Source organism: Phocoena phocoena, chromosome 5 (assembly GCF_963924675.1).
Source record: "Phocoena phocoena chromosome 5, mPhoPho1.1, whole genome shotgun sequence".
Lineage (NCBI taxonomy): Eukaryota > Metazoa > Chordata > Mammalia > Artiodactyla > Phocoenidae > Phocoena > Phocoena phocoena.
The window spans coordinates 62,539,511-62,563,560 of NC_089223.1; the positions used below are offsets into that span (position 1 = coordinate 62,539,511).

Below are 24,050 nucleotides of genomic sequence, written 5' to 3' on the forward strand. Positions count from 1 at the left end.
AAAGAGCTACCTAGCCCTCTTTCCACCATGTGAGAATACAACTAAAAGACAGCTGTCTGCAAACCAAGAAGCAGGTCCTCACCAGAATGTGACCACTCTGGCACTCTAATCTCAGACTTCCAGCCTGCAGAACTGAGAAAAATAAATTTCTGTTGTTTATAAGCCACTCAATCTATGGTACTTTTTTATAGCAGCCCAAACTGACTAGGCCGATGAACACTAAAATTTCCTTCGGCCGTTTCCCCACTTTGACATGAGCTCGATGAGAATAGGACTTTCTCATGTGCATCACTGTTGTCTTAGGCCCTAAAACAGCATGAGGCGGGTAACACTCTGTAAATTCATGATCATTCACACCCAGTGCCCTCTGCTGTGAAAATCTCTGTGATCATTGGTTCAAATTCCCTAGAGAGATCATCCGGTTGGTGCTCTGGCCAACTAATGGACCCGTGCCTTTAGTTATGGCATCTGTCCTTGGTCCAATCAGCCAGGTCACAGGGGAGGAGTCATAGACAGCCCTTTCCAAGAGAATGGGAGGTGCTGGGTCTCTAGAGGGTTCTATGGATGAAGAAGATACTGAAACCTGTCTCAGAGAGAACTGGCCACTTTGCAGTTACCTCTCATTACACACATGTGTGAACAAGTGTGTGTGCAACCCATTCTCTATCCCATTCCCATGGGCCACTCACCATGCAGACACCTGGCTCAAATTAGACACTCCAAAATTTTTGTTAGGTCACCCTGTATCCCCTGCTTCCAGATCTTGCCTCAAGCTGTTCCCCCTCTGCCAGAAAAGCCTGCCCCAGCTAGCCCAGCCCCACTACCAGTCTATAGATGTTATAGCCTCACTTCAGAATTCAACTCAGATTTTACTCCTTTTCCAGATTCTGTGATTCTAAATTAGTCACTCCTTTCTCCCAAGGGGCCACCTTGGTTTTTTTTTTTTGCGGTACACAGGCCTCTCACTGTTGTGGCCTCTCCCGTCGCGGAGCACAGGCTCCAGACGCGCAGACCCAGTGGCCATGGCTCACGGGCCTAGCCGCTCTGCGGCATGTGGGATCCTCCCGGACCGGGGCACGAACCCGTGTCCCCTGCATCGGCAGGCGGACTCTCAACCACTGCACCACCAGGGAAGCCCTGGGGCCACCTTGTTTTCACTTCTATTAGGAACTTCTTCCAGGCTTCTTTCTAAGAGAAAGGCAAGAATCAGGTAATAAAATGCCACACAGAGAACCCAAGCAGTGGTAACCCAAAGACTTATTCACAGTAAGATGGAGATAAAGCGTGACATCCATGCCAGGTGGCCTCCTTCCTGTAGGAGGCCCCTGGAGAATGCTGTGGCAGCACAAACTGACATGGAAAGAGGCAGCCAGGGATAACATTGTGCCCATTTAACAACCAGGATAAACCCAGCCTTTACCCAAATACAGGTGTCTCTAGATTGCACCCCTGGACCAATGGTTAACATCACCTGGAGTACTTTTGAAAACTACCAAAGTCCAGACCCCAATCTAGTGATTGTGACTTAACTGCTCTGAGGTAGGGTGTGGTCATGGAAAACTACTGGCCTGAAGCTGTATCAAAACACCTATCATAAGAGAAAGACAAGGGCTTTGGTTCCAAAGCAGGCTGAGCATGAATTCCAACTCCACCATTTACCAGCTTTGCCATCTTCCATGAGTCACTTAAAATCTCCGAGCCTCCATGCAGGTGAGCTGGTGCTAATAATTCCTACCTCGTATGATGATTGCAAGTATTAGAGAAAACATGTTCACGATTCCTAGAGCGTAGTGGACCCTCAATGAAATGGTGGGTATAAGTATTATTAATGCCTTCCCCCAACCTGTTGCAGATTGATATTTAACACTGTATGGTTTAAACACATAAGGCGATGTTACCTGCATGAAAGAATATTAGTGCTTTATGGGTTGCTTTGTTTCTGTGTAGGCTACCTCAGTCCAGTCATACAGGAAAGTTGTTTGTCAGGCCAGATGCATGCTTCTCTGAAAATTAACATCGTCCAGAATCTGACTTTTCATTGAGGCAATATGCCCTTATTAAATAACATTCGTGTCAGCAACTGTAGACCAGGAGGCAGCTATTCTGCCACAAAGCAATTGACATAGAAGTCAGTAGCTGCTCTTGAATAAGAATGCTGTGCCCACAGAAAGCAACGGGCAGCAAAAGCACTATTTTGTTTTTGTTTTTTTGCGGTACGCGGGCCTCTCACTGTTATGGCCCCTCCGGTTGCAGAGCCCAGGCTCTATACGTGCAAGCTCAGCGGCCATGGCTCACAGGCCCAGCCGCTCCGCGGCATGTGGGATCTTCCTAGACCGGGGCACGAACCCGTGTTGCCTATATCGGCAGGCGGACTCTCAACCACTGCACCACCAGGGAAGCCCAGCAAAAGCACTGTGGGAACATCACATGAGCGCGGGCCAGGCACCTATCACGTTTTACAGGCACATTTGTATGTGAGGGGAAATCCATCATCACGAACAAGAGGCAAGGAGAAATATCTTTCCTGTTTGTTATTAGCAGAATAACAGTATCCAGTTCCCAAATTCCATTCAAGAAATGCTGCCTGGCTTCTTCTCTCTGCTTGACCCTCTTCCCACCCAAAACTGGCACTAAATCTAAAATCTACAATCATATGAACTGAGACTTGCAAAGTCTGGCCTGACTTAAGCCACGTTTGTGTGTAAAATAAATATGCTGTCATTATAGTCTGAACCAACAGAGAAGAGAAATTTTTAATCAGGATAATTATTCACTGACTTAATTTAGACTTGTGGAAATGTCGATGAGCCTAGGTTCCCACTTTAAATATAAGATGTGGGTGGGGGGAATTCCAACGTGGGAATCAAAAGATTAAATTAAGACAAACTATTGCAAGACAAGCAAAAAAAATCTATGATAACAAAAATTTGGACCCTAATCAGGACCCTAATCCATGAATTGACCTATTGATTACTCTCAGCTGTTTACATTAGCCAATGCTTGGTCATTATCCTCGATAGTCAGGGTCAGCAAACAATAGCCCATGGGTCAAACCCGGGGCCCACCACCTGTTTTTGTCAATAAAGTTTTATTGGAACACAGCCACATTCATTTGTTTATCATCTCTGGCTGCTTTCATGCTACAACAGCAGAGTTATATGGTTTCGAGATCATACTGCCTGTAAAGTTGAAAATATTTCCTATGTGGCCCTTAACCAAAAAAATCTTGCCAAGGCTGCTCTTCAGAAACATGGCGTAATGTTATTTCCCCACCAAAAATACTTAAGCTAGACATGAGATCTTAAGTAAAACTATATTAAAATATGTGCTTGAAGATTTATGCTTTATATGGAGTACATGGAAGAGCAATAATGTATTTGTTGTTTGTTACATATCATCTGGGAAAAATTACTAAGTAAAATTATCTTATACCACTAAATATTTTTACATAGGTAAGAGTATGCTAACAGTAAAGATTTCCTTTCAGTCTTTATTAGTAACTACTAAGCGGTTACTTATTTTCACCTATCAGTGCAACTTGGAAAAGAAATACAGTTCATATTATTTCTGTCTTGGCTTTTCCACAGAGTAAATGTAAAAGGAAATGGAACTGATGTGTTTAATTCAACTCAGCACTTTCTAACAAGGATGAAATAGTGTCAATTATAGGCACTGCAGTTGTTTCAAAGCAAACGGAAACATAAAATATACTCAATTTAATTAAAGCATAAAAATAAAATGAGGTACCAATAGTAAAAGAGTGAGAACAGCAGTATTGGTATGGTAATCTTATTTATGCATCTAGATTTACTGCATCCAAAATTGCATGGGTTTTAAACAGTCATTAATAGGAATCCGGATAAAATAGAGCAACAAAGGGTGGGGGAGGGAACAATTTAAATAAGTGACATTTTTCTTTTTTGCATTTAGCCATCTTCTAAAGAAGGGGCTATTAAAATTTTAAATCAGTTTTTAATCAAAGTTTAGTGGTACAATATTTAATTGAAAACAACACCAGATGTTCTTTACCAAAACATCTTTCATAATGGCTAAACCAAGGTCTGAGAAGTTATTTAATGAGATAATTGTTGGTCTGTGAATACAGCAGAAATTTCTTATTTCCTTGTAAAACTAAAAACACCCAGGTTTGGAGGCTGGCCCTGGTTCTGTTGACTGCTATCTGCTTCTCATAGCTCTCCTTGGGTGGTCCAAGCAAAGATGGGTGCTTGGAACACCAAACCTCAAAGTCCAAAACCAACAGAGAGCCCCAGGAATCAGTGCCCTGGAAGGTTGGCACCCTCTTTGAACCACATCGATAAGACAGGGAACAGGCATCAAAGTACAAGGTTCACAGACACATAAAAGAAAGAAAGGAAAGTCACAGAAGCTTGGCTTCAGTGAAGAGCTAATTTCAGAAAACAATACTTAACAACTGTGATAGACAGAATTCCAAACTGACCATCCAAGATTTCCCACCCTAATCTCCAGGACTGTAAATGTGATGAGATGTCATGCCCCTGATTACGTTATATTACCTGGCAAAAGAGATTTTGAAAATATAATTAAATTATTACTGATCAATTGACTTTGAGTTAATCAAAAGGGAGATTGTCCGGATGAGCCTAGTCCAATCACACGAGCCCTTTAAAGGCAGAGAGTGTTCTGTGGCAGAAGAGGAAGTCAGAGAGACTTGAATCACTAGAAGGATCTGACTATGCTATTACTGGCTTTGAAGATGGAGGGTGCCACAGGCAAGGACCAGAGAGCTGACCAGCCAACAACCAGCAAGAAAGTGGGGACTTCAGTCCTACAACCACAGGAACTGGGTTTTGCCAACAACCTGAATGATCTTGGAAGTGGATTCTTCCCCCAGACCCTCTTATGGATTCCATACGAACCCAAACCAAGGCACACTTTCATTTCAGCCTAGACAGAGGACCCAGTCAGTCCTACAAGCTGCTAAACTTGTGTTAATGTGTTAAGCAGCAATAGGAAACGAATACAGCCGCCACCCCCTCCGTTATTCAGGCCAGAATGACAGGACATTTCCAAAGCATCTACTGGCTTTTCTTATGGAGGCTCTGCTTCATCAAATATGTAAGACACCACCCCCTAACACTCACCATAAAATTAATAATATTTCCTCTCTCTGGAAAAGAGGATGGAATTGAGAATCTATGCATATTAAACAAGTTACACGGAGATCTGCAAGCACGTTTTCCAAAAAGACAAATACTGCAACAGGTGGAACATGTAATACTTGTGCAAATCCTGGGAGACACCTGTCCCTAAAAGTTGTGCCAGTTCACTGTTCAATGCTGCTACTACAGAGCAGAGGTGGACTTAACTATGAACCTGCTTCAAATGGGGTGATTAAATTCAGATTGGTTATTGACACTGATCATCATTGCTGCTACATGGGAGATAATAAAAAGAGATAAAAACAGCCCTACCCCAACCCCTCTGAATCAGCCCCTGTTTGTGAGCTGAACCCTCTGTGTTCACTTTGCCCTTAAAAGTGAAGGACTAGAGGGGCGTCCCTGGTGGCGCAGTGGTTGAGAGTCAGCCTGCCGATGCAGGGGACACAGGTTCGTGCCCTGGTCCGGAAAGATCCCACATGCCGCAGAGCGGCTGGGCCCGTAGCCATGGCCGCTGAGCCTGCACGTCCGGAGCCTGTGCTCCACAACGGGAGAGGCCACAACAATGAGAGGCCCGCGTACCGCAAAAAAAAAAGGGAAGGACTAGAAATATTTAGCCTTCGGAAAAAAAGTGTATCTGACCAGCAGGGGACTGAAACCAGTGTGGGGAATATTTAAATGTCATTTCCAATTCTTTGAGATAGAGAATTAAAGAGCAATAGGAAAACCCTTTGATGCCTTGGAACCTTTGCCTTATTGCTTATTTGGAAAGAATGCGGAAGGAGAATCCACACACTTCTGTAGGTCCTAAGGCAACAGCCATGAGACTGAAGAACTCCACGGGTGCAGAGGAGGTGGTGCTTTTCAAGAAGTATGGACTATTCTCCTAGAGACCTTCCCATCAGCACATGGCTTAGAGATCCAGCTTGTAAGTCTTGCAAGTTAGGCTAGAAAGACTAGCCCTACACAAACAAGTTTTCATTTTGTCCCAGGCACCATTTTAACTTTATCAGTGTTCACATAGGGCTTTTTTTAAAATACGGATGTCCTTGTAAAACTGTTGAAACATCTTCAAACTTAAGTCTCAAACCTTAGGTATCACTTATATCGTAAGTGTGGCCTGCAAAGTCATTTAGTCCCAAGGGCCACCAACAGAGCTACCCACCCACCCACCACCCCTTCAGTACCCTGAGCCTCTCCAAAAAAGACAGGAGGAGTCAAATGCAGAAGCAAAGTGAAGGGAAAATAAAGCTATGTTACATAATTCCCACCAACCTAGTGAGAGGAAAATGTCCAACAATATTTTATTCTATCAATTTTGACAAAATTGTTGGTTTAGTAATCCTGTGAAAACACCAAAGAATGCACAGGAAATGATAGAAAAATAACATTTATTGAGGGTTAATTAGGTCCCAAGCACTATTCTAAGTGCTCCACGTGTATTAGCTCATTTGATGCTCCTACAACATTGTGAGGTAGGTACTACTCTTTTCCTCACATTATAGATGAGAAAACTGAGGCACAGAGAGGTTAAGTTACTTACTCAAGGTCATACAGCTAGAAACTGCTGGAAACTGGAATAAGAGAAGAAAGGGACCTCCCCGCGAAAAAAGAGTCTGAAGAATGTATGGTAACTGAGATGTCTTAGACAACAGAGAGCTAACTCGTGGAAGATATAGAGAGAAGACATTCATTCATGCATTCATTCACGCATGCATGCTCCCTACTGGGCTGAGTGCTAGAGATACAACATTAGTAGTCAATCAGTTTCTAAAGCCATTCATCATCCTTGAGATATAGCACATTCTGTTGGTTGGATAGAGTGCAATGAAGCTAAGAGGGAGAACGTACCCAGGAGGGGCCCCTCCGCCAGACCTGAGGGTTCGAGAATGATCTTCCCATGGAGATCAACGTCTGAGCCGAGACTTGAAGGAGGAGCCAGGATGCTCTGGGGGTCAGAGCAGAATGCCTCAGTCTTGGGGAAAAGTTTTCATTCCTCCTGAGCCCTGAATGTTTTAAAAATAGACCCCCAGGGCTTCCCTGGTGGCGCAGTGGTTGAGAGTCCGCCTGCCGATGCAGGGGACGCGGGTTCGTGCCCCGGTCTGGGAAGATCCCACATGACGCGGAGCGGCTGGACCCGTGAGCCATGGCCGCTGAGTCTGCGCGTCCGGAGCCTGTGCTCCGCAACGGGAGAGGCCACAACAGTGAGAGGCCCGCGTACCGCAAAAAAAAAAAAAAAAAAGACCCCCAAAGAAGAGAAGATTCTGACAGCCAAATCCCAAACGACTTCCGTCAGAGTTTATGTTTCCTCCTACCTTACAAGCCCCCAGGGAAAGAGACAGGGCTTGGTAAAGGCAGGATGGATGTGTTGGGAAAGGCTGGAAGCTGGGACGTGATGTGCTTACTGAAAGGAAGGAACCCCTGGCGGGCAAGCCCAGCTACAGACGCTGTGGGGGAACGCAGCCTGGAGTGTGGATGTGTACGTGGACGATACGACATATGCAGAGCGAAGGTAGTCCAGGTAAGCGCCCACACAGGACAGCCCAGCAAGAAGGAGCTGAACTTCTGGAGCAGATGACACAGAGGTCTACATGGGCCGATGGGCATCAGACAGACCTGGCAACAAACTGCGGGAGTCCAGACATGGCTGGGGTTCAGAAGCACAGCTCCCAGAAGGGAAACAGGCAAAGGAGGCAGGGTTCCATCACAGACAAAACTGGGTCTTGGGAAGAAGATGAATGCTTAATTTCTCCAGGGAATTCCAGAAAGCAGAAACAGCTCATGAGAAGTCTAGAGAAGTTAACACATCCAGGAAACTGGAAGCCTTTCAGTTTGGTGGATCAGAGAGGTCAAAGGAAAAGGGTGCAGCGATGCAGCTGGAGGACAGGTTTTAAAGTGCCTTATAAAGAAAACTATAAGGGACTTCCCTGGCAGTCCAGCGGTTAGGACTCCATGCTTCCACTGCAAAGGGTGCAGGTTCAATCCCTGCCTGGGAAAAGAAAAGAGAAAGAAAAGGAAAATTGTAAGAAGTATGGCATTCTTCTTATTAACTGGGGGTGATAAATCAATAGTATTTATTTGAACATAAACCCTCGACTGACCAGACCTGCCTCGAGAGGCCCAGATGAAGAATTTTATATGTTCTGAATGGTTTGATGCAGTTATACCTGAGAATAGCTCTAATTCGGTCCCCAGTGAGCTCTTCTCGTGAATGCTAGTGGTAGACGATTACACTAAGAATGTGACCCAAAAAGATTTAGCAAGATGGTTTCTGAGAGGCACATGAAGCTGTAATGTGTCACTTTCCCACAGTAAGTGAATTTCCTGGACTCTGGAATGTGCATCACCTGACTGCCATGGTTAAAGAGGTGGAAGGTTTTTCCACACCTGCGTCATTGCCACCACAAAGGCCCTCCTGCCACTCACTGTGCACCTACCAGGACAACTCAGTGGGTCTGCTTCCCACCCTGAAGGCTGTTCAAGCCTCCACTAGAGTCCCCTGCTGTGTGTTAACCTGCCCTGTGGATTCCTGGGACCTGGGACTGCACAGGACCAAGGAGGCATTAGTTCCTTTCTCTTAAAGTTGTATCCTCTCTCCCCTTTCCTGACTACCTCATCCCCAAATCAGTTTTTCTGCAGTAAGAAAGTCACTGGGGAACCTCCCCTGCCCCTGAAGGCCTTGACTTTCAAGCCAACAACCAGTGCATCTCATGGGCTTTCAGGACATTTCTGAGGACAAAATTTTCACCTTTGAACCTTGAGGAAAACCTAAAAATGTTACTTCTCAAGAAGGTATAGGAATATACTCAAATGACCTGAGAGAATTCCACTCAGCAAGAATTAAAAAGAATAGGGGGGCTTCCCTGGTGGCGCAGTGGTTGAGAGTCCGCCTGCCGATGCAGGGGACACGGTTCGTGCCCTGGTCTGGGAAGATCCCACATGCCACGGAGCGGCTAGGCCCGTGAGCCATGGCCGCTGAGCCTGCGCGTCTGGAGCCTGTGCTCCGCCACGGGAGAGGCCACAACAGCGAGAGGCCCACATACCGAAAAAAAAAAATAATAAAATAAAATAATAAAATAAAAAGAAGAGGGACTTACACTTTTCCGGTATTCCCTCAGTTCTGGCACATCACTATTTATCTTAAAAAGCAAGCATTAAAAAAAAAAAAAAAGCAAGCATTTTTTATTAAACCTGAATGATATGAGGAGGCACTAATGAGGGAAGTGGCTTGGCATGAAGGGATTTGAATTTGAAGCTTGATAAGATATGGATTTTGACAATACTGGAATTAGCTTGTTATTCCCCTAAGAGGCTGACATCCCAGCTAGGTAGCTCCATTGCAGGAATAAAGGAACAATCATCTCCTTCAGGTATCAGCTTTTTAAAAAGTGAACTTTTAGCCGCATTGAAAGGAATGTTATTCTAATAACATTATTGTTAGTGTTATTCTAATCCCTTAACAAGCTTAAAATGAATAAATAAAACAGCATCAGGGAAAGAAAATTTGTTCCTCAACTTCTTAACATTGTAGCTGATCATCTGTTCAGAAGGGAAGGAATCGAGGCTCTCGGGATAAACATCACTATCAAAGACAGAGGTCCCCAGCCCCCTTAGTGGTCCGTGGTCTGTTAGGAACCGGGCTACCCATTAGGAGGTGAGAGGCGGGCGAGTGCGCGAAGCGTCATCTGCCGCTCCCCATTGCTCCCCATCGCTCGCATTACCGCCCGGACTATTCCCCAACCAGCACCCCCACACCCCCATCAGAGGAAAAATTGTCTTCCACGAAACTGGTCCCTGTTGCCAAAAAGGTTGGGGACCGCTGATCAAAGACACCCATGTAACCCCTTCATGAGCACAAAGTTTCACTCACAGTTAAGTTTGTGACTGAACCACTTATTCCCTGAAAATATTCTTTTCCCTCCTGGTTTGATGTTCTCCCAGGCTTCTTACGATGAGGAGCCATTTTTAATTTTTTTATTTTTCTACTTTGCCAAGGTGAATTATGGAATCAGGCAACTGGAAGATTAATATAGGGGCACTGCATCATTTACCACCAAATGATCATATCATTTCCCCCATAACAAAAAAGGAGGAAGCCTAATTATGGAATAAGCCAAAGAGATTTCTCCCTACTTTTTGTCATAAGAAGCAATGCTCTCTAATTTATTTTATAGAGGAATGTAAATGTAAAAGTCTATGTTAATTCAAAGTTAAGGTATAACATAATGAATTTTAAGTCAGGAAGTGAAGCTCCTAGAGGTTTAAAAGCCTCACATGACATATCTGCTATAGTAAGGATTAGAGCTTAAACCTACATTTTCTTTGCAGCTGTATATATTTGGAAGTTGGCTAATTATTCAGTGACTTTCTGAAATCTTGAAAGACTGTCAAATAGAGCAGAATACAAACAAGACCATCTTCCTCGATGATCTCTAAGAGTTCTCAGTTATCTCTGTGCCCCTGATGACTTACAATCAGGGCTAATGGCACACTCCAGTGTCAGCTAGCTTTAAATGACCTCTAGAGAGTCCTTCAAGTTCTGTCTCTAATATTGAATTTTATAGGCTATTAATGCCTTTTCAATGATATCATTAGCTATTTCCCTGCATAGCCATAGCTCATTTAAGAGATCAGATACAGAGTGCTGATAAGAAATCAGTTTCTGTCCTTTATTAAACAATAAGATTTAATCACTGAGGGACTTCACATATAGAGAGAACAAACATCAAGGGCTTACTCTAAGTCAGAGCCCTGCAGTGTCTCTACAGCAATGTCATATGATTACTAGATAGTTTCCCCTGTTTCCCTTTCTAGAACTGTCCAAAAAGGATAGACCTGTTTTTGTAAAGAATCAGCATGTCCAAAATCAAGCTGGTTTCCTTCCCCCAACACCAACCTGCAGTAGCTTTCACCCCGTCTCCCATGCAAGAAATGTCAAGGTTTTTCTTGACTTCCTCTCACAAGTCAGTTGCTTCCTGAGGCCTGATATATTCTACCTCTTAAAGATCTCTCAACCATCCCTTAAGCCTCTATTTAGGGTGACCATATGTCCCCGTTGTCCAAGGCAATCTTGATTTATGCCTATTGTCCAGTGTAATTATGAACAGTGCCCCCTTTTGCTCACAAACTTATCCAGGAAGGACCAGAAATGATACAGTCCATTCCCTCCAGCCACATGGCCACGACATACTCCAAGCTCTCATTGATTCCTGCCTGGACGGTAGTAGTAGTTGACAGTAGTGGGTGGTAGTAGCTGCCCAACTGATCTTCCCTTTCATCCATCTACCTTTCAAACTTTTTAATTGAGTGCTAATTCTGAACCACACACAGTGTTGGCACCAGATTGGGTTTCCCCATAAGGCTGTGCAGTTTGCACACTGTGCAAGGGTGCCCAGCCCAGGGAGCAAGTGAGGCCAAAGTTCAGCCCTCCCTCCACCTGCCAAGCCATGCACCTCGGTGGGGTGCAGGTCCTCTTCTCAGGAGAAAGAGGTTCCTTTTTCTTGGCACAAAGGCGCCAGCTTCTTGCCAAGTCTTGTACCCTCAGTGCCGCATCTGCCTACAGTGCTTTTTTTCTTTTTCTTTTTTTTTTTTCAACTCTGTCATATTCTGCATGCTCTTGTAAGTCAGCAAAATATTCCATATATCATTTAATTTGTCACTTACTTTTTTTTTAACGTCTTTATTGGAGTATAATTGCTTTACAATGGTGTGTTAGTTTCTGCTTTATAACAAAGTGAATCAGTTATACATATACATATGTTCCCATATCGCTTCCCTCTTGCATCTCCCTCCCTCCCACCCTCCCTATCCCACCCCTCTAGGTGGTCACAAAGCACCGAGCTGATCTCCCTGTGCTATGTGGCTTCTTCCCCCTAGCTATCTATTTCACGTCTGGTAGGGTATATATGTCCATGCCACTCTCTCACTTTGTCACAACTTACCCTTCCCCCTCCCCATATCCTCAAGTCCATTCTCTAGTAGGTCTGTGTCTTTTTTCCCATCTTACCCCTAGGTTCTTCATGATCTTTTTTTTTTTTCTTAGATTCCATATATATGTGTTAGCATACGGTATTTGTTTTTCTCTTTCTGACTTACTTCACTCTGTATGACAGACTCTAGTCCATCCACCTCACTACAAATAACTCAATTTCGTTTCTTTTTATGGCTGAGAAATATTCCATTGTATATATGTGCCACATCTTCTTTATCCATTCATCCGATGATGGACACTTAGGTTGCTTCCATCTCCTGGCTATTGTAAATAGAGCTGCAATGAACATTGTGGTACATGACTCTTTTTGAATTTTGGTTTTCTCAGGGTATATGCCCAGTAGTGGGATTGCTGGGTCATATGGTAGTTCTATTTGTAGTTTTCTAAGGAACCTCCATACTGTTCTCCATAGTGGCTGTATCAACTTACATTCCCACCGGCAGTGCAAGAGTGTTCCCTGCACGGCACCATGGGTTTCCTACAAACGCCACTGAAGTTTGCTGGCCAGAGAAGTCTTGAGGATGCCCCACCAAGAAGGATGCTTGCCAGGTACAAGGACCCATCAGCAAAGGTTATTGGAGTGTACTATGGGTTCGGGCAGGAGAATTTTGAGCTGAAGTAGGATAGAAGAGAAGGAGCTGAAAGGAAATCTCTCATGTGTCATTGCCCTTCATCTAAAGACCTCCAGGAACATACCCGTAGTCAAATAAGTTGGGTTTATTACCCATCTTAGCAAGAGAGAATGGACTCCATATGGAACTGTTGGGGGTCTCAGTAAGAGGAAGTTATGAAATTATTATGGGATTTGGGCTTTGGTTGAGTAATTTTGGCAAAGGTCTAAGGAATCAGGAGCTTGCTCTAGATGGGGAGAATTCTGTGACTGAGTATCTCAATAAATCTTATCTATAAGAAAGGCAGACTTGAGCAATGTAAAGCTACAACTGGTAAAGTAGCAGTCTTATTTATTGAAGGGAGGAGGGTTCTTGGTATTTTGTGGGTGGCACCTTGTGGGGAGGATCTTGCCCTTATGACTCTCAGAGGAAAACAACCCTGCTGGCACCTTGATCTTGGACTTCCAGCCTCCAGAACTGTGAGAAAATAAATTTCTGTTGTTTAAACCACACAGTCTGTGGTATTTTGTTATGGTAGCCCTAGCAAACTAATGCAGACCTATAGTAAGTAAAGAGATTGAGTTAATAGCCAAACACTTCCCATGAAGAAAAACCCAGGTCCAGATGGCTTCACTGAATTTTACTAAACATTTAAAGAAGAATTATACCAATTCTTCACAAACTCTTCCAAAAAAGCAGAAGATAAGAAAACACTTCTAACTCATCCTATGAACCCACTATTACCCTGATACCAAAATCAAAGACATCACAAGAAAATTACAAGCCAATATCTCTTATGAATATAGATGCAAAAATCCTCAGCAAAATATTAGCAAATCACATCCAGAAACATATTTAAAAGGATTATACATCACTATATAACAAGTGGGATTTAATCCAGGAATGCTAGCTTGGTTTAACATTCAAAAATCAATAAAATAAAATACAACTTTATTGATCATCTCAGTAGATGCAAACAAAGACATTTGACAAAATGCAATACCTCTTCATGATAAAAGCACTCAACAAACTGGAAATAGAAAGCAATTTCCTCAGTGTAATAAGACCATCTATGGAAAACCCACAGCTAACATCTTAATGGTGAAAGACTGAAAGCTTTCCCTCTAAGGTCAGTAATAAGGCAAGGAAGCTCACTCTCACCAATCTATTCCATGTTATACTAGAGGTTCTAACCAGGGCAATTAGGCAAGAAAAAGAAATATAGGTCATCTAGCTTAAACAGGAAGAAGTAAAATGCTCTCTATTTGCAGATAACATATCCTGTCTCCAGATCTAGGCTCTTGGTCTCACCAGAACTGAAGCTGAATGGGTGACAATATCTTCTTTCTTGGAAGGCAGGGGTTGTCAAGTTTCTTTGTAAAGGCCCCATTTTCCTGCCTTTTCTCCTTCTTCTGAATAACCACATCTCTTCTTATTTTCAAGTCCTCCAGATTGGTGTCATCACGCAAAGCCCAGGCACCCCCTCCAGTGATTAAAAACCCTACTTGCTCTTCTGCTTGCTGGGCAATAAGTGTCTCCCCACGCCGCCAAAGGGATTCTACTGTGCCTCGTATTTGCCTTCTTACTGCTGGCTCCAACGCAGGGTTTGAAAAACACGGTGGTATACAGCCCTTGGTGGTGCAGTGCCTGCCCCCTACTCCCCCAACGCCCCCATACACAAAACTTTGCAGAGCCTGAGGGGGCTTCATCTGGCTACAGAGCCCACCCTGCCCAGAGCTGACTTGATAAGCATCTTTATTGGCTGTCTTCCCCTCCGGCTCACTCCCTACCGCCTCGGCCCGCCGCCCCCCACCCCCCCCACCCCGCCCCCAGTTGGTATGTCCTGACATGGCCTCTCAGGTAAACTACTTGCACTGGAATCCTTGTCTCAGGTTCTGGAGATCCTAAAACTACAACAGTTATAACAAGTCCTGAAACCAACTTAGTGGACCTTGACCAGTGAATTAATAAAATTGAGATAGAACAGGCAATATCAGAGTGCCCTCTCTGCATTTGTTTTAGTTTGGGACTGTAGACTGGGTCATGTAAACTCTATTACTGAGGGACAAAGGCAAGAATACTTAGAAAAAGTCTGCTCCAAAGACTTTTCATTGTTTTATAAACAACTGTCATGACAACACATGACCTTTAAAAAAAAAGTGCCACTTTTCTAGAATATGCTAAGGAGAGGCCAAAGAATAGGTGCTAGGTTTTCTGGTTAGGAGGGTGCTTGGTTTTTTATTCTCTGAGTTTTGTGACTATCTAATTTTCAGAAAAGTTTACAATGATTATCCCAGGAAGACTGGTGAGAGTGACATCTATACATTGCTGGTGGCATAGTGAACCGCACACTTTGAGTTAGCAATCCTATACATCCTTGGATTTGTGCTAAGAAAAAAGAACTCAGATGTGACGTGCAGAATGACGCACACTGCAGTGTTGTGTATCTAATAAACATGGAAACAAAAGTCTGGGTAAGAGGGATTTGAAGAGCCCTTTTTCTTGGAAAAAAAGCTTTGAAGTTGAGCTTGCAGAGCACTTTTGAGAAAGACTGAGGAGGAATTGTCAGTCGTTTATATCAAAAACCTCACGGAATGACTGGTGAAAACTGGGGTGCTTTAGGGGCCTCAGTGGCACCCCCAGCTGTGCTCAGTTCTCCGGAGAGGTTTGATGGAGGTCCAGCACCACATATTATAAACTGAAGACATGACTTGTTCTCGCATGGGTTCCAGTACTCAGACTTAAAACTTGGCATAAGGAAGCAGTTATGAGGTGCTGAGAACAGGAGTGGTTGGCAATGGTTTGTCCTTTTAGCTTGGCACCTAAGACCACACCGGGCCTGTGGCCAACGGGGACACAAAATCCCCAAGCGGGGTTTGAAAAACTAATTGTTCTTAAAAGAGCTTCCCAAACCGCAGAGCAATCAACACTCAGGTCTCCCAGACTCACGGAGAATATAATGGATTACACATGGGGTCATCTCAAAGCTGTTGTTAATAAGTATGAATGCCCGGACTGCGAGAGTAGAGGGACCAGAGGGGAGGGAACTGTCTTCACTGCGGGAGAGCCCCAAAGGACGGGGTGCAGCCCTCGGGAGAAGGGGGCTGAGCAGCAGCCGGCGGGGTGCGCTCAGAGCCAAAACCAAAAGCGAAGAGGCGTGAGACGGAGCGTCCCCGGGCCCAGCGTATGCCCCGCCAGCAGGGGCGCGCTCGAGCCCCGCGGTCCCGGGAGGGGCGGTGCGGACGAGGCGGCCAAGCTCTAGCCGCCCGGGGGGTGTGGTTCCCGCGGCCCGGCCGGGCGGGGCGCCGGATTTAAAGCGCTGGCCGGCGGGACGCGCCTCACTCGCGCTCCCGCCGCCGCCAACGCTCCCCACCATGGAGCGGCCGCCGCTGTCCGCCCTGCTCCTCGGTGCAGCCGGGCTGCTGCTCCTGCTTCTGCCCCTCTCCTCTTCCTCCTCTTCGGACGCCTGCGGCCCCTGCGAGCCGGCCGCTTGCCCGCCTCTGCCCCCGCGGGGCTGCCAGCTGGGCGAGACCCGCGACGCGTGCGGCTGCTGCCCGGTGTGCGCCCGCGGCGAGGGCGAGCCGTGCGGGGGCAGCGGCGCCGGCAGGGGGCACTGCGCGCCGGGGATGGAGTGCGTGAAGAGCCGCAAGAGGCGGAAGGGTAAAGCCGGGGCAGCAGCCGGCGGCCCGGAGGTGAGCGGCGTGTGCGTGTGCAAGAGCCGCTACCCGGTGTGCGGCAGCAACGGCATCACCTACTCCAGCGGCTGCCAGCTGCGCGCCGCCAGCCTGAAGGCCGAGAGCCGCGGGGAGAAGGCTATCACCCAGGTCAGCAAGGGCACCTGCGAGCAAGGTGGGCATGTGCGCTTTCCCCTCCGACTCCGACCCCGCCCCGCCGGGCGGGGAGAACCAGGCGCCCCCTTGCGGGGAAGAGCCGACAGGGCGTCGCGGCCGGCGCACCTGGCTGGTTCCCGCGGCTTCTCCCGTGGGCATCCGGGCCGACTCGGGGAGGGGGGAGTTGGCAGCCGCGTGATGCCGGGAGGGATGGGCGACGCCTCCCGTTCTCTTTTTCTGGTGGTTTTGAGAGACTGACGCGTGCGCCAAGAAAGTGAGGACTTGCAGGGCGAGTGTATGTATAGAAAAGATTTCCACATACCACAGATTCTCCCGTCCCCAAAGCTCACCCAGCTCGTGCTAACAGCCGGCAAGTTGATTCGCAAAAGCTGCCCCCACTCTTCTAGGAACCCAAAAATGTCATTTTCTCTCCATTCTTTCTTGGCTTGAGTGTATAGAGGTGAAGTCAAGAGATAGGAGAAAGGCGTTTGATGATGAAATACAGTATAAGGACTTTCAGAGAGAAGTTGTTTGTCCCATGTTTGATTGGTTAGATTGTAAGAATTTTAAAAATTGGATTTCATGGTTTCTTAATATTAAGGAAAATAATTCACTTACTGGAAGTTACAGATTCTCAAACAGTAATCTAACTAGCTAATTATTTGTGGGCGAAAAAATACAAACTCTTTGAAGGATGTTTTTATGATGTCGTTTGTGTTGTGAACCTTATGACCATTTTGTTTTTCTTTTTCCTTTCTTGTGTAATTTGTCCCCAGGATGCACTGTTCAGCAGGAATGCCTTTGAGGTTATGTTTGATCGTTTATTTTATTCCAAACAAGTCCAAGCTTGCCATAAATGAAAGGGGAAAATAGAGTCTGGACTTGCAAAAAAGAAAAAAAAAAAGAGCTTTTAATTCTAATGTCTGCTTAGGCAGTAGTTTCAAGGGAAGGTTAGAAATGCAACCTTGGCAGTCTCTCTCCTGGTCCCAGCCAAGGTAGGAAAAAGGGAGAGAAGAGGCAGTTCTCCTGAAATGACAGAAGCAGTTGCTTCTTTAACACAGTTCAGACTTTCTCCAAGCTTTCCAAGTAATTCTTTTTTTTTTTTTTTAGTTTTTCCCAGAAGTCCACATGGCTAATAGGTCATCTGCCACTGATTTCAGAGTTCACCATTGAAAGCCTTAAATAGTGTAACCAGCTTACTGTTAACTATATTATCATCACCTTAAACTTAAATCACAATCCAAAATAATCGCACACTTTCCCCACAGAAACAGCCCTTTGGGTCTAATTTATCAGTCACACCATGAAAAGAGAAATGAGCATAGCTTAAGAATTCATTCCAAATATTGACATTTTTCTTACACATTCCAAGGGGAATTTTTCCCCAGTCTTTCCAAATCACTGGAACTTGCCTTATCAGAGCAGAAGGATAGCTTGGTGATTATTTAAGTATTATTGTCAATTCTAGCCTGTAGCTAGTTTTATCCATCTTCTCTCGTGCTATTTACATCTCTAAACCCTCACACAGTGCAATTATAAAATATTGAGACTGATAGTCATATAGAACTAGTCATATAACCTCATTATCATGAAAACCAGATCCTCAGCATCTCTAGAGTGCAAACCTCAGGAGGGTACAGACCTAGTTTTTCTTTATGTTTGGGGAAAATGTTAAGAGAAATAGCATCTAAAACTGGAAACCTTGTCATAAATTAACCTTTCTTCCCAACCTAAGTTTAGAGATAAGGGGTCTAGTGCCTCGGGCCATTTATAGAAGAATGCCAGGGAGAGCAGAAAAGAATGTGAGGTCCACCAGAGTACTTTTCCACAGCAGAGATAAATGGGGCTAAAGCCAGATCTCCTAATATATTTCTCCTGACTCCTGGAAGTGTTTTAACAATTATAGAAGCAAACCCATCAGAGTGCCATTAACTTCTGTGCCATTTAGTATTGGGGCTTTGCAAAGAATAGGAAATGCATTTTCTAGGTTCTTCCAGCCTAGAAAGGGTTCTTCTTCTACCCGCGGAAGAAACTTTATGCTTCCTCAAGTATTGAGAGGGAGGGGGCATCATTCCTTCTGGTGATTGGTCTCATTTAACCCGCATTTATTGAGCATCTGTCAGGTGTCAGCACTGTGCTAAGATGCTTTACAGCTGAGGATGCACAAAACAGGTCTGGTCTTGTTGATTAACAAAGTATCCATGCAAGTTACAAACCTACCTCCCAGAGTGCTTGCCCTGGAGCCACTCTGAATCTTTTCCCAGTCCCTTCTTTTCTGAGGTCAACACTTACCCACCTTCTGTGGAGAGACCTTGGTCTGCTTGTTTTCTGTGCCTCTGTGATAAGAGGCAAAGCCATCTTTCTAAAAAAAAAATCTATCTAAAAGGTAGTGACGTAATAATCTCAAATCTAAAACTGTTATCATTAATTTAGTGCCATTAAATCTTATTGAGGTCCCTGAAGTCATGCGAAACTGGAAGAGGAGATTTGAAAATTCAGTTTAATAAAAAGTTAATAGAGACACCAAGATGTGTAATAAAATCTCACAGTTAGAAGAGAACATGGTGCTCCTTTATTCCGGTTCTTGGTTACTCCTTTTGTTCATGGTCTGTTATATCTGAGCTCCTTGGCAATCCCTTGTTTCCTTTGGGTCCCATCCCCTCTTCTTCCTTAGAATTAATTTTTATTTGTGGAATCAGAATTCACTCTTAAAGGTCTTCCTTGCTAGTACCTTTAGTAGCAAGTTAAAAAACTACCTAGCACTTCACAATAACTCTTATTTTGGCCTCTTCTGTCCAACCCCCTTTGTGGTCCGGCCACTGTAATTGTTTGCTCTTTGCTGTTGTTTATAATCACACCCTCACTTATCTTTCCACCCTTTGAACTCGTAGCCTTCAAGGATCAGCTGATGTCACTTTCTTTGTGAAATCCCTTGTCTTTCCCCTCCCCACCCCCCATAATGATGTCTTTGTCCTTTTGCAGCTCTGTGTAGGCTTCCAGACTTTTTTTTTGCGGTACACGGGCCTCTCACTGTTGTGGCCTCTCCCATTGCGGAGCACAGGCTCCGGACGCGCAGGCTCAGCGGCCATGGCTCACGGGCCCAGTCGCTCCGCGGCATGTGGGATCTTCCCGGACTGGGGCACGAACCCGTGTCCCCTGCATCGGCAGGTGGACTCTCAACCACTGCACCACCAGGGAAGACCCCAGACTTTTTTTTTATGTTCTGATTCTGTTTATACATTTTGTGGGGAGGGTGGAGGGTGTTACTTTTAAAAATTTTTTATTGGCGTAACGTTAATTTATAACATTAGATAAGTTTCACGTATACAATATTATGTTTCTACTTCTGTATACCCAACAGGGTGCTCACCACCAAAAATTTCGTTTCCATCTGTCACCATACAGTTGACCCCCTTTACCCATTTTGCCATCTCCCCCACCCTACCCCCTCTGGTAACCACTGCTGTGTTCTCTATATCTACATGTTTATTTTTGTTTGCTTTGTTTATTTATTTTAGGGTTTTATTTTTTTTAGATTCCACATATGAGTGAAATCATACAATATTTATCCTTCTCTGTCTGACTAACTTTACTTAGCACAATACCCTTAAGGTCCATCCATGTTGTTGCCAATGACAAGATTTCACCTTTTTTATGGCTGAGTGGTATTCCATTGTGTATATGTACCACATCTTTATCCATTCATGCATGGATGGGCACTTAACATTGTTTCCATATCTTGGCTGTTGTAAATAATGCTGTGATGAACATAAGGTGTGTATTTCTTTTCAAATTAGTGTTTTCTTATTCTTTAGGTAAATAGCCAGAAGTGGGATAGTAGAATTGTATGGTAGTTCTATCCTTAATTTTTTGAGGAATCTCCGTACTGTTTTCCATAGTGGTTGCACCAATATACATTCCCACCAACAGTGTACAAAGGTTCCCTTTTCTCCACATCCTCTTCTGATAATAGCTGTTCTGACACAGGTTTGAGGTGATAGCTCATTGTGGTTTTGATTTGCATTTCCCTAATAATTAGTGATGTTGAACATCTTTTCATGTGCCTATTGGCCATCTGTATGTCTTCTTTGGAAAAATACCTATTCAGCTCCTCTGCCCTCTAGCAATTTTTTAAACAATATTTATTGCACATGTACTATGTATATGTGAACAAGAGACATTCTAGCAGAATAGTTAAGATGCAGAACTCTAGAACCAGACTCCCTGAGTGTAAATCTTGACCCTGCCACTTACTGAGCTTTGAGCATGTTCCTTGACCTCTCTGGGCCTTGGTTACTCACCTATAATATAACGATTATAATCATACCTATCTCATAGAATCGTTGTGAGGATTCAATAAGATAATCCATAGAAAGCACTCAACGAATGTTTACTGTTGTCATTATTCAACTTGAAAGTAAGCTCCATGAGGGAAGGGAATTTTTGCTCCCTGTTCTATCCTCAAGGGCCGAGATCAGTGCCTGGCACTAGTAGATGCTTTGAATATATGTTTAATGAATGAATGAATATATGAATTTGCCAGGCACGCTTCTGTTCTCGGGGTAAGCAGACTTGAATAAGATAGACAAGATCCCTCTCTTGTGGCATTTACCATAAGCTTTAGACAGAAACAAGTAAACAGATATTTTCATGTAGTAGTATGTGCTGTAAAGAATGTACACCAGGGCAATAGGATAGAGACTTAGGGATGGTTGAGCAGTATTAAGTGAGGTGGGCCAAGCCATGCCGAGGACCCTCGTGAGGATTTCAGCAAAGGGAACAGAGCTCCTGAGCAGAGAAAGAACTCTTCCAGTTAGTACAGCATCTTCCACTGACTCCAAAGAGCTCTTTGAATGTCTGTCTTCCCCACTAGACTGGGAGCATGCTAGAAGAGGGACTCCATCTTGATTATTCTTCATAAACACAGTGGCTGGCTAATGGTTGGACACTTCCTAAATATTTGTTGATTAAACACAGGACTCCTCTCAAAATGCCTTCTCATTGGAAATGCAGGCAATGGGCTCTGCTGCATGTCTGCCCTCTTTTCTCCTTGCATCTTCTGCCTGTCTGATGTGTAGACCAGGGAATACATCTGACATTGACTCACCTCGCTTTTAGATCAGAATCAGAAAAAGTCACATCTCAAAGAGTCTACCCCAGCCCAATAGAAATGCTTTAAAATATTTTTCTGGCTTCAGTTGCCCTTTTTCAGACAGAAAGTTCCAGAAAGTTGAGTGAGTTGTTGGTTCGTTCTTATCCCTTTACCCAGTTTTAATCACTGCATCTTAGGAAAGAATTGAAAACCTGAAGAGGCTTTAGAAAATAAAATAGGCAGCTTTGAAGAAGGTCTTAAAGGACTTAAGATTCTTTTTTTTAAATTATTTTTTTATTGAAGTACAGTTGATTTACAATGTGTTAATTTCTGCTGTATGGCAAAGTGACTCAGTTATACATATATATACATTCTTTTTTGTATTCTTTTCCATTATGGTTTATGTCATGATGTTGAATATAGTTCCCTGTGCTATAGAGTAGGACCTTGTCGTTTATCCATTCTATACGTAATAGTTTGCATCAACTAACCCCAAACTCCCGGTCCATCCCTCCCCTCCCCCCACCTTGGCAACCACAAGTCTGTTCTCTATGTCTGTGAGTCTGTTTCATAGATAGGTTCATTTGTGTCATATTTTAGATACCACATATAAATGGATATCATAGGGTATTTGTCTTTCTCTTTCTGACTTCACTTGGTATGATAATCTCTAGTTGCATCCGTGTTGCTGCAAATGGCATTATTTTGTTCTTTTTTATGGCCAAGTAGTATTCCATTGTATATATGTACCACATTTTCTTCATCCATTCATTTGCTGATGGACATTTAGGTTGTTTCCATGTCTTGGCTATTGTGAATGGTGCTGCTATGAACATAGTGGTGCTTGTATCTTTTTGAATTAGAGTTTTGTCTGGATGAATGGCCAGGAGTAGGATTGCTGGGTCATACGGTAATTCTATTCTTAGTTTTCTGAGGAACCTCTGTACTGTTCTCCATAGTGGCTGTATCAATTTACATTCCCACCAACAGTGCAAGAGGGTTCCCTTTTCTCCACACCCTCTCCAGCATTTTTTATTTATAGACTTTTTAACGATGGCCATTCTGACTGGTGTGAGGTGATACCTCATTGTAGTTTTTTTTTTTTTTTTTTTTTTTTTTTTTTTTTCGGTACGCGGGCCTCTCACTGCTGCGGCCCCTCCCGTTGCGGAGCACAGGCTCCGGACGCGCAGGCCCAGCGGCCATGGCTCACGGACCCAGCCGCTCCGCGGCATGTGGGATCCTCCCGGACCGGGGCACGAACCCGTGTCCCCTGCATCGGCAGGCGGACTCTCAACCACTGCGCCACCAGGGAAGCCCCTCATTGTAGTTTTGATTTGCATTTCTCTAATAATTAGTGATGTTGAGCATCTTTTCATGTGCCTCTTGGCCATCTGTATGTCTTCTTTGGAGAAATGTCTATTTAGGTCTTCTGCCCATTTTTCGACTGAGTTGTTTGGGTTTTTTTGTTTGAGTTGTGTGAGGTGTTTGTATATTTTGGAAATTAAGCCCTTGTTGGTTGCATCATTTGCAAATATTTTCTCCTATTCCATAGGTTGCCTTAAGATTCTTCGAAAAGTCTAGAGAATGGACTTGAGGATACGGGGAGGGGGAAGGGTAAGCTGGGACAAAGTGAGACAGTGGCATGGACACATATACACACTACCAAACGTAAAATAGATAGCTAGTGGGAAGCAGCCACATAGCACAGGGAGATCAGCTTGGGTGCTTTGTGACCACCTAGAGCGGTGGGATGGGGAGGATAGGAGGGAGGGAGATGCAAGAAGGAAGAGATACGGGGACATATGTATATGTATAGCTGATTCACTTTGTTATACAGCAGAAACTAACACACCATTGTGAAGCAATTATACTCCAATAAAGATGTTAAAAAAATAAAGTAAAATACAAGAGTTTCAAACACACACACACACACACACACACACACACACACATAATTCTTTTAAAGGAATGTAATCGAAAGAACAAGTTAATGTTTCTTCGTGGTTTGGGAATTAAATGGAAGGTGCCTGACCTACTGTTCTACAGCTCTTCGGGAGAGGAATTAACAGGCTGGAATTAAATAGCCACAAGGCATATTTAAATTGTACACCAGGAAGGACTTGCCATAAAAGCTGTTGGATACTGTAAGTGCTATGTGGGAGTCAGGAGAATTGTTTCCAAGATTCCCTTTTAGGTTATCTCTCAGCTTCGTAAGGGAGGAGGGGAAGTGTCTGGGAGAGGATGTTATAACTTTTAAGAGCTTTGCACTCTAGACCTACGCTATGGAGTGATTGAGCTGAGAAGGCATTTATTTGATGCCCTTAGATACGATTTCCATCTTTCTCTAGAGCCTGCCCTCAGGGTTTATTACAGACTTGCCTTCTAGAA

General features: G+C 44.2%; 1 protein-coding gene across 1 annotated transcript in view; it reads left to right on the forward strand.

Moving 5' to 3' along the window:
* The first annotated feature begins 16,086 nt into the window (after positions 1 to 16,086).
* The window catches only part of IGFBP7 (insulin like growth factor binding protein 7), a 76,182-nt gene continuing 68,218 nt past the window's right edge, over positions 16,087 to 24,050 (forward strand). The window contains exon 1 of the mRNA XM_065877922.1: positions 16,087 to 16,589. Within this exon, the coding sequence (XP_065733994.1) occupies positions 16,115 to 16,589 (475 nt within the window). The 5' untranslated portion in view covers positions 16,087 to 16,114. The remainder of the gene's footprint in view (positions 16,590 to 24,050) is intronic.